The sequence below is a fragment of the Penaeus vannamei genome, chromosome 20, assembly GCF_042767895.1.
Source record: "Penaeus vannamei isolate JL-2024 chromosome 20, ASM4276789v1, whole genome shotgun sequence".
Lineage (NCBI taxonomy): Eukaryota > Metazoa > Arthropoda > Malacostraca > Decapoda > Penaeidae > Penaeus > Penaeus vannamei.
The window spans coordinates 244,178-254,177 of NC_091568.1; the positions used below are offsets into that span (position 1 = coordinate 244,178).

At 40.9% G+C, this 10,000-nt stretch overlaps 1 protein-coding gene across 4 annotated transcripts in view; it reads left to right on the forward strand.

Moving 5' to 3' along the window:
* The window catches only part of LOC113814557 (receptor-type tyrosine-protein phosphatase kappa-like), a 32,581-nt gene that overhangs the window by 22,057 nt on the left and 524 nt on the right, over positions 1–10,000 (forward strand). For 3 of the 4 annotated variants that reach the window (XM_070134632.1, XM_070134634.1, XM_070134635.1), the window contains 16 exons: positions 1–121; positions 724–946; positions 2,251–2,365; positions 3,066–3,201; positions 3,589–3,638; positions 4,042–4,133; positions 4,457–4,585; positions 4,870–4,957; positions 5,072–5,148; positions 5,529–5,672; positions 6,471–6,584; positions 7,057–7,186; positions 7,422–8,002; positions 8,282–8,413; positions 9,036–9,187; positions 9,537–9,696. The exon at positions 1–121 is cut by the window's left edge and continues 82 nt beyond it. In XM_070134632.1, the coding sequence (XP_069990733.1) occupies positions 1–121; positions 724–946; positions 2,251–2,365; positions 3,066–3,201; positions 3,589–3,638; positions 4,042–4,133; positions 4,457–4,585; positions 4,870–4,957; positions 5,072–5,148; positions 5,529–5,672; positions 6,471–6,584; positions 7,057–7,186; positions 7,422–8,002; positions 8,282–8,413; positions 9,036–9,187; positions 9,537–9,696 (2,444 nt within the window). The remainder of the gene's footprint in view (positions 122–723; positions 947–2,250; positions 2,366–3,065; positions 3,202–3,588; positions 3,639–4,041; positions 4,134–4,456; positions 4,586–4,869; positions 4,958–5,071; positions 5,149–5,528; positions 5,673–6,470; positions 6,585–7,056; positions 7,187–7,421; positions 8,003–8,281; positions 8,414–9,035; positions 9,188–9,536; positions 9,697–10,000) is intronic. The other variant, XM_070134633.1, reaches the window with a different exon arrangement.

Here is a 10,000-nt window from a genome sequence, read left to right on the forward strand (position 1 = left end):
GTCTCGTGGCCACCTCGCCTTTGCCGCCCGCCTTGTCCGCTGCCCCCACTGTCCTGGAGTCGAGCAATACGACCATCACCATTGCCCTCCCCACCCTGACGCGCTATGGAGATGGAAATAGGTGAGAGAGGGGACAGGGGGAGGATGCTGGAACCACTGACAAATTCTGAGGCAAATCGCAAAGACGGTGCTCGGTTTTATAGTTGTAAATTGCGATTAGCGGAGCTTGCTTTGCGTATCAAGGGTCATCATGACTAGCAGCGGAGGCCTCAATAATACATTGTTCAACTTCTACATGGAATTAACGCGCCAGGTCATTTTAAGTTTACATTGTGGGGTGGTTTTCGTTTCAGCTGGCTTGTGCAGTGTCCACAGGAAGACCATTACTCGTCTCATAGTCCTAGACCTTTGTTTCTTGATAACGCCCAAAGCTAGAAGCCATTAGAATCTAAGTCATCGGGGCTAAAACTCATCTGGCAAAGCAAAAAAAAGTTTATGACAAAATCTTAACCCATTTATTCACGCTCTACCCTCCCGCCTCGTTGCCTCTTTTCATAACCGTACCATCTTAAACTGCTTTATGACATTTCGACGTATAGTACATTTGATCATCAACCCAACCCCTCCTTTTTACCCTTTTCGATACCACACCTTCCTATAGTGCTACATAACCTTTGGTGTCAAGTACATTTGTCTTATTAATAATTAACTTCCTCTCTCTAGCTCGTTGGCTGTGGTGGTCAACCGCGCGGAAGATGGCGGAGGCGAAGAGGGAGAAGACCTGCAGGCATCCGCTGTCTCTCTGCTGGAGAAGGCACTGCGCAGGCATACTGTCAACCCAAAGGAAGCCAGCAATAGTAGGAGGAGGCGTAGCGACGTCATGTATTACTCTGACACGTGGGATGAGTGTCGAGAACCTCTACGCATAGCCGCTGTGCTGACCGAAGTAAACAAAACATTCTTATTCATACCTTTTCTGCATTTGTCAACATGAATACGGTTCAATACTGTACTTGTTTTGAGAATTTATGAATATCGAAGGTGATGTTTTGGGTTGTTGGGAATTACTATTTTGACGATTTTGATGATAGTTGTGACGGCAGCAGTGATAAAAAACAGGTTTGTTGTGGATAGTAACCCAGGCCATTCCTCGCACACAAGTGGTAATTTAATAGCAACCAAACAGACATCATGTCACAGCAAAGAATATCTACTGTAACAAAAAGAATTCAACTAAATTATATTTTTTACCATTATTTCAAAGAAAATACACTAAATAAATACTTTAACCAGCTCAAAAATGGGGTGGAGCTTATGACATCAAGTTCAGCCAATGAGAGTGCACTTTGAGATACCAGATATAGCTATAAGCATAATCATTTGTATACTTTAATCGATATTACTACAATACCCAGAAGTAACACCAAAATTTGATTTATGATACTGGAGTCGTCAGAAGGCTTTAGGGAAAAAGCCAATTGAATTTTGGAGCTACTTTGGAACAAGTACTTTGATTATTGTTACCATATCAATGTCATTTCTTTTATCATTACCATAATCAATGATAATTTCACTAGTATCACTATTAATCTCATTTGCATAACAATTATTGTCATTAAAAATATTTTTATTGTCATAATTATCATGATAATCATTACTGCTCTGGTAATAATGATGATAATGACAATGATCAAGATAAGGGTGTTAGTAATCCCAATGGTAATAATGATGATAATGTGAATAATAATAATTATTATTATTATTATCGTTATTGTTATCACCATCTTCGTCTTCACCTACAGTAATTAGAACAATAAAAGTAGTAGTGATGTTGATAATTTTGACGATAGCATGTACAATACAGTTGTGATTCACGATAATGAAGATGATATTAGTAATGACAATGACACTAATTATAATGTGTACGTGGACTGATTGATTTTATATAATTCTTGTGTATAATACCATCTTTACCACAGATACAGCATAGCCACTCTCTTGTAACGAAGTGGTTTTATCAACCGGTATTATGACAGTTACAGTTACAGTTGAGGCTTTTTTTTTGGGGGGGGGGGGGTAACAGGATAGTCAATTCTATTATAGTTAATACTGACATCCTTTGTTACAGGATGATCAATTCTGTTACAGTTATGACAGCGATCTCTATGTTATAGTTTGACTCTTCTACAGATATGATAGCCTTCCCTCCTTACAGGACCCTTCTGTTAGTTTTTGAATCCCTTGTTTCAGGATGACTCTGTTTTCGTTATCGGGGACGGCCAGCGGTACAACGGGTTCCTAAACTGCCCTTTGGAATCCCAAAAATCTTATGAAATTGGCGTCCTTGCACAAAACAGCCTCCTGGGTATGTGGCCTTGACAACTGATTTTAGACGCTCATATATTTACTGTTTTTACTCCTCGAAACGAAGTGGTTACAGGTTTAAATAGGCTTAATAACGTCAGTATTCAGTATTCTAATATGCATTAATTCGTTATAGTAAAATGAGGCTGCGAGTTTGGATTCTATTAAATGATACTTGATCCAGTACTTAGTGGTGGTAACAAAGTGTAATAACATTAGAATCGATGACGAAGTGAACCCGTGCTAAAAGTCTTATAACAAGAGCGAGTAGGCCTATTTAGCTATTCTCTCAAGTAAATCTCTCCACTCAGATCTATAGGACAACCTGATTCTTGGATTTCCTTACCACTGCAAAGATATATAAAACACAAGCTGAAAAGTGAACCAAACTAAATCTTCTATTAAGTCAATCTCATAAAACAAACCCATCTCCCTCAACTTAAACAAGGCATCCATTGTCTTAAACCTATTAGCTAATAAAACAATCCCTCTCTACCTTAACTTGGATAAAGCAAAGCATCCATTGACATAAGCCTATTAGCTAATAAAAACAAACCCTATCTACCTTAAGTCAGGCACTGACTTAAACCTATTAACTAATAAAAACAAACCCGTCTTCCCTAACTTAAACAAGACAAGGCATCCATTGACCTGAACCTATTCGCTAATAAAACAAGCCCTCTCTGTCCTATTTGAACAAGGCGAGACACAGTACGCCTGGCAGGAGATCCCGGGCGTGGTGCGGGCGCGGGACTGGAAGCCGAGTTCCCTCCTGCCGGCTCTCGTCTCCGTCCTCGTCGTCCTGCTGCTGCTGGTCGCCGTCCTGGCCTTCGTCATGTGAGCGCCTCTGCCGAATGATGGCCACTTTGTGTTCAGATTTGTTGTTGCTCGTTTGTTTATTTCTTGTATTTATTTTTTTGTTTTACTTTTTCCGATATTGTTGTGGGATTTTATGGAATGTGATAGTTTTGGTTTATTTAATACATACATTTATTTATAATAATGATAAGGATAATGATAGTAATGATTATTGTTATTGCTGTTGCTGTTATTATCATATTATCAATATCATTATTCTAATATTATCAATATCATTGTTATTATATTATCAATATCATTATTCTAATATTATCAAGATCATTATTATTATATTATCAATATCATTATTACCATTTCTCATTATATTAATGTTTATCATTATTATAGATATTTACAATCTTTCAGATACCGGCACCCCGCCCTTATTCAGAATTTTAAATCTATTTTCATAAAAGGTGAGTTTTTTTTCTTTTTCTTTTTCGATTTTTACTTTATGATGTATTTTTCCTACATTTTCATATTTTTTATTTACTTAATATTGTTAGTTCTTTTTTTTTGTAAATTCAATTTGATTGTGAAAGATTTTCGTTTCCTTGTTTTTTTGTTTTACTTCGTGTTTTTTAACCTTTTTGTTTATTTTTCTTCTTTTATTACTGCATTGGTATATTTATGGTTCTACATCATGTATTTTCCTCGATTCATTTTTTTAAACTTTATTACGTGCTTCCTACTTTTACTTCCTTATGTACTCTTGTATTATCCACTTGATTTCCCTAAGAGAAAATTCATGCATTAAATTGATTATATTCAAATGTACTGAGTACTTAATGGGGGAAACTGAGTTAATTTTCTCTTCAGATCAACAGGAAAGCAGTCTGGTTCTGAAAGGTAAAAACATATCTTTCCATGATGTGTCTTCACTTCCAGATACAGCTTCCTTAGCTCGAGAGGTTGGTGTCCATATGTTATTTTGTTATTCTCTGTCCGATTGTCTGTCTGTTTCTGTCTTGTTTTCGTTTCCGCTCTCTGTCTCTCTCCCTCCCTCCCTCCCTCCCTCCCTCCCACCCCACCCCCCCTCTCTCTCTCTCTCTCTCTCTCTCTCTCTCTCTCTCTCTCTCTCTCTCTCTCTCTCTGTGTGTGTGTGTGTGTGTCTACCTATCTAACTTTTTATTATTTTTTTTTATTCTATCATCTCTCTCTCTCTCTCTCTGTGTATTAGTTTTGTTTCAATCCATCATCTTCTGCTTCTCTTTCTCTCTCTCTCTCTCTGCAGGATCCTGTATACGAAAACATAGATTTGCAAGAGATTTACGATAATGACTATCGGCGTGTGCCTCGCCTAGCGGTCGAATCCTATCTGAATCGAGTCATTGGTTCGAGTGAAGCTTCGGATGAATTCAAGGTTTGTATTGTTCATTTTTTTGTGTTCTGGTATAATTGTGTTTTTTGTTGCTGATATTGACATTTGATTGTTATGATCAGTATCATCATTATTATTAAGAATCATCGCTTTCGTCATTGTCCGTATCATTATGATTATCAATATAATTATCAGTATTACTTTTACTGTTGCCGTCATTATTATTTTTCTCCTCATTATCACTACCTTTATTATCATAATCATTATTGTTATCCTCATCACTATTCAAAAAAAAAAAAAAAAAATCCCGTTTTCTTTCTCACAAGACCATACCCGAAAACACCGGCAGGAAAATGGACGTTGGCAACCTACCTGCAAACAAGAAGAAAAACCGTTATCGAAACAATTTGCCTTGTAAGTTATTTTTTAAAGATGTTTGTAATTTATGTAAATTATTTTTGTGGAGAGCTTTGTATATTCTTCAAAAAATTCTTGTTTGTTCTTAAAAAAAAGAACTCGATCTTACAGATGACGACACGAGGGTGATATTGGCGGTGAAGGATGACGACCCGCATTCAGATTACATCAATGCCAATCATATTAGGGTAAGCGACTGGTTACCCCTTTATATGGAAAAATCTAGTATTAGGAATACATTAAACAAAATAAACGAAAAAATAGCCTGTTTTAGTATTAGACCCTTATGAATTCACATAGAATCGTAGGATATGTATTACAGTACTTTCACTTTTTTTTTATAAGATTTGTTGTTTTTACCATAGATCGTAAATTCAGTTTATGTAACAATATCAATCTGTTTTTCTTATTTCTCTAATTCATTCGGCACATAATGTTTCCAAGGGCCTTATCCCTAGAAAAGAGAAACAAACAAGAGAAAAAAATATAACATAATATAGCCCATTTTCTTTCGATTTTATGCCGACCGCAAATGTCCGTTTTCTGTTCACTTTTTCTGTGCTCGCAGGGTTATGGACAGAAAATGCATTACATCGCTACCCAGGGGCCCAAAGCAGAGAAAAATAACACCATAGGGGACTTTTGGAGAATGGTTTGGGAGCAAAATGTGTCTTCTATAATTATGGTTGCTAACTTCATAGAAAACGGGAAGGTGAGATGGAATAAATGAATGTGTAGAGGAGATAGATAGAGAGAGAGAGAGAGAGAGAGAGAGAGAGAGAGAGAGAGAGAGAGAGAGAGGGAGAGAGAGAGAGAGAGAGAGCGAGAGAGCGAGAGTGCGAGAGAGAGAGAAAGAGAGAGAGAGAGAGAGAGAGAGAGAGAGAGAGTGGGGGGGGGCAGAGAAAGTGAGAGTGAGAAAGAAAGAGAAAGTGAAAGATAGAGGGAGAATGAGAGAAGGAGAGTGTGAGAGGGAGGGAGAGAAAGGGAAAGAAAGAGTAGAAGCGGAGGGAGAGAGAGAGAGAGAGAGATTGGCTGTACGTAGCCTCATATTTACGAAACAATGTACAGACAAATGAATATAACCAAAATACAGCAAGCTAGGTCTGGGCAGCTGACCCGTGAACAAGAACCGTGAATATATAGCCTTTCCCTTAACAAGAACTGTAAACAAAGATGACATGTATAGAGCCTTTGTTGTACTTACGATATGCATCAGAGTAAAAAAAAAAAGATATTCTCCAATCATTGACGATATACAGCCATAAATAAATATGTACATGCATCACATACGCACGCGCACAGAAACTCTCATACACACACACGCACATACAAACTCTCATACACATACGAGCACACAAACTCTCATACACACACGTACACAAACTCACATACATACACAAGTAGAAACAAGTAAACAAACACACACACACACACACGCCTATACATAACACATGTGTATTTGCGTATGCGTGCAAATCGTGTGTATATTTCTTTATTCAATCCATTGCAGCCAAAAGTAGCAGAGTACCTTCGCTACGGGTCGAACCTGGAGACGGAAGAGATGACAGTCACTGTCGTCAGCAGAGAAAGTTTGCCTCATTTCATACTGTCAAGAGTTTGCCTGGTAAGCTGGTCTTTGCGATACTGCCTCCATATTTCAAGATTCACGATGTATATTATAGAGTTAGAAGTAACGACTGATATGAGAGACAGAGAGAGACAGAGACAGAGACAGAGACAGAGACAGGGACAGGGACAGGGACAGAGACAGAGACAGAGACAGAGAGAGACAGAGAGAGACAGAGACAGAGACAGAGACAGAGACAGAGACAGAGACAGAGACAGAGACAGAGACAGAGACAGAGACAGAGACAGAGAGACAGACAGAGACAGACAGAGACAGACAGAGACAGAGACAGAGACAGAGACAGAGATAGAGACAGAGACAGAGACAGAGACAGAGAGAGAGAGAGAGAGACAGAGAGAGAGAGAGAGAGAGAGAGAGAGAGAGAGAGAGAGAGAGAGAGAGAGAGAGAGAGAGAGAGAGAGAGAGAGAGAAACAGCGATGTGTTGGCTACATGTGTCGTGTCTTGCAGGTGACCCACAATGGCCAGCAGCGAGAACTCTGGCACTATCAGTTCATAAGCTGGCCTGACCACGGCGTTCCAGGGGAGGCGCTCTCTCTGGCTTCAATGATGAGACACTTTAGAGCCAGTCAGCCGCACGGTGAGTCTTCCTCCATTACGCCGATATTCTGTTATGAGGCTTTATTGTGTTTCGTTCTGACGAATGTAAGTAACGCTTTCCTGTGGTTCTGTGAAAAGCGGGTTCTGGAGTCAAAGGGATCTGGAAAGTATGTTGTGTGATTTTTCTTAAAAGTATCTTTTATTTATTGATTAGTTTACTTTACCCGCGGATGATGCATTCTCGGGAGTTACGTGAATTCATGGTGGTTCCTCAGGCGTGGCGGTCGTGCACTGTTCGGCCGGCATCGGGCGGACGGGGACGGTGCTGCTGGTGCTGCTCCTGCTCGACAGCCTGGACCTGAAGGACTCCATAGACCCCGTCGAGGCCCTGGCCCGCCTCAGGGACAGCAGGGCGCGGCTCGTCGAATCGTTCGCGCAGTACAGTCTCGCGCTGCAGATCCTCGACGAAATTTTGTTCGGCGCCAGTACGACCATCCTGTTGGCCAGCCTCCTCGAGGAGCTGCCGCGCCTCCTCCTCGAGTGTCCTAACCAGTACAGGAAGCTCAAGGCCCTTCCTTCGGCGCTCACCTACAAGATAGCCGAGCAACAGAATGTCTTCGCCCTCACCAGGAACCACGCAGCGTATCCCTCGGACACCTGGAGGGTCTGCCTCGCTGCCCAAGAGGGAGTCCACGAGGCCCAGTACATCAACGCCATCCGAGTGACGGGGCTGACCAACAAGGAGGCCTTCATGGTCACTGAACACCCGCTGGCATCGACTTCGGAGAGGTTCTGGCGCCTGGTGGCCGAGAAGTGCTGTCCCGTGGTGGTGTTCCTCAACGAGTTTTCGGACGAGGTATGCTGTTGTTACTGTTGTCAGTTGCTGTCACCGCCTTCTCCTTTTCCTTCTTTTTGTTATCATGCATTTCTGCTTGGAATAATTTTCATTGTGGTTATCCTCAAGACCATTAATGACAGTGTAGAGAGAATGAAAGAAATACTCGGCCTTTTTTCTGATAATGACGTATCCTTTTTAATCACACAAAAACTACAAAATTCGATCACAAAAGTCTTGCGAGGAATATATATACCAATACAATATCGAAATTATCTTTTATTGTGCGACCTTCGCCAGGAGGAATTCCCAGCAGTGTTGCCAGACCAAGAGGAGGAGAGGACCTTCGGGCAGCACCGAGTTCGTACCCACTCTGTCCAGCCCTATTCCCAGTTCCTCCTCCAGGCCCGTGTGACCATCGCCAACCCGGAGGTGCGTCCTTGTGCTAGCTCAGAATGCCTGCATTAGTCCCTTCACGTGTGCTATTATGATTATGATGATGATGATGTTTATTATTATTATTATTATTATTATTATTATTATTATCATTATTATTATTATTATTATTATTATTATTATTATCATTATTATAATCATTATTATTATTATTATGATTACTGTTATTATTATTATTATTATTATGATTATAAATACTGTTATTATTATTATTATTATTATTATTATTATTACTGTTATTATTATTATTATTATCATTATTATTATTATTATTATTATCATTATTATTATTATTATCATTATGATTACTGTTATTATTGTTATTATTATTATTATTAGTTTGTGCATTGTAGGTTTTTCTTCCTTATTATCAACACGTATTGTGTTTTTCATTGCATATTTATTTTTTTGTCATGGTCTCAGATTTATATCTCCACGTATATCAAACACAGCGATAGTTTCTTATCAGTCTTTGCATCAATTTTCATTATGGGTTAGTAAGTTATTAATGTCCATTCTCTTCGTTCCAATAATTCGCGCTGAACGACCCATACTAACGACCCGAGAAGACCTCACACGACCTCTTTTCTCCCTCCAGAACGAGACTTACAACACCGTCGTGTACCAAGTGACGGGCTGGGAGTGCGGGCAGGACCTCCCTCCCTCCCCCGACGTCGCCCTCACCCTCGCCGACCTCCTCCTCCAGGTGCACCGCAGTCCGTACTCGGGGCCTCCGCTCCTGTGCTGCGGGTGAGGGGGAGAGGGTGTTCTGGGGGAGGGGCTGGGGGGAGGAACACGCATGCATATGGATAGGCATATGCAGTTGTACATATACATAGTTGCATATACAGATGCGCACGGACACGCTCACGCACGCAAACGCACGAACACACACACACACACACACACACACACACACACACACACACACACACACACACACATTTCCGTGCCTAGAATTACAGCTACGAGTAATCTGACAACTTTCTCCGACTCACTTCCACAAAAAAATGGCTCTCCAGTAAAGAGTAAATATTGACAACCTTCTCCTGCCACTCATCCCAAGATGGCTGACAACCTGACCACCTTTTCCTTCCAGCGACGGCGTCACGGGCTGCGGGCTGGTGGCGGCCGTGACGTTAGTGCTGGAAAGAGCTGTGAACTACCAGAATGTGGACATCTACCGCACCGCCGTCGCGTTGCTCAGATGCCGCCCGCAGTTCATCACCTCCGTGGTAGTCGGGCGGAATTCTTTGCGTGTGGGTGTGGGCGTGAGTGAATGTGTATGTGCGTGTGTGTTTGTGCGTGAGAGAGAGAGAGAGAGAGAGAGGGAGGGGGGGGGGGTGCGTGCGTTTTTTTATGCGTGTGTGTGTGTGTGTGTGTGTGTGTGTGTGTGTGTGTGTGTGTGTGTGTGTGTGTGTGTGTGTGTGTGTGTGTGTGTGTGTGTGTGTGTGTGTGTGTGTGTGTGTGTGTGCGCATGCGTAACATTCTTGATAGCAATGACGAAGACAATAATGATAATATAACTAGAAGCTAAAATGTAGTCGCTGAACCACTCACTGC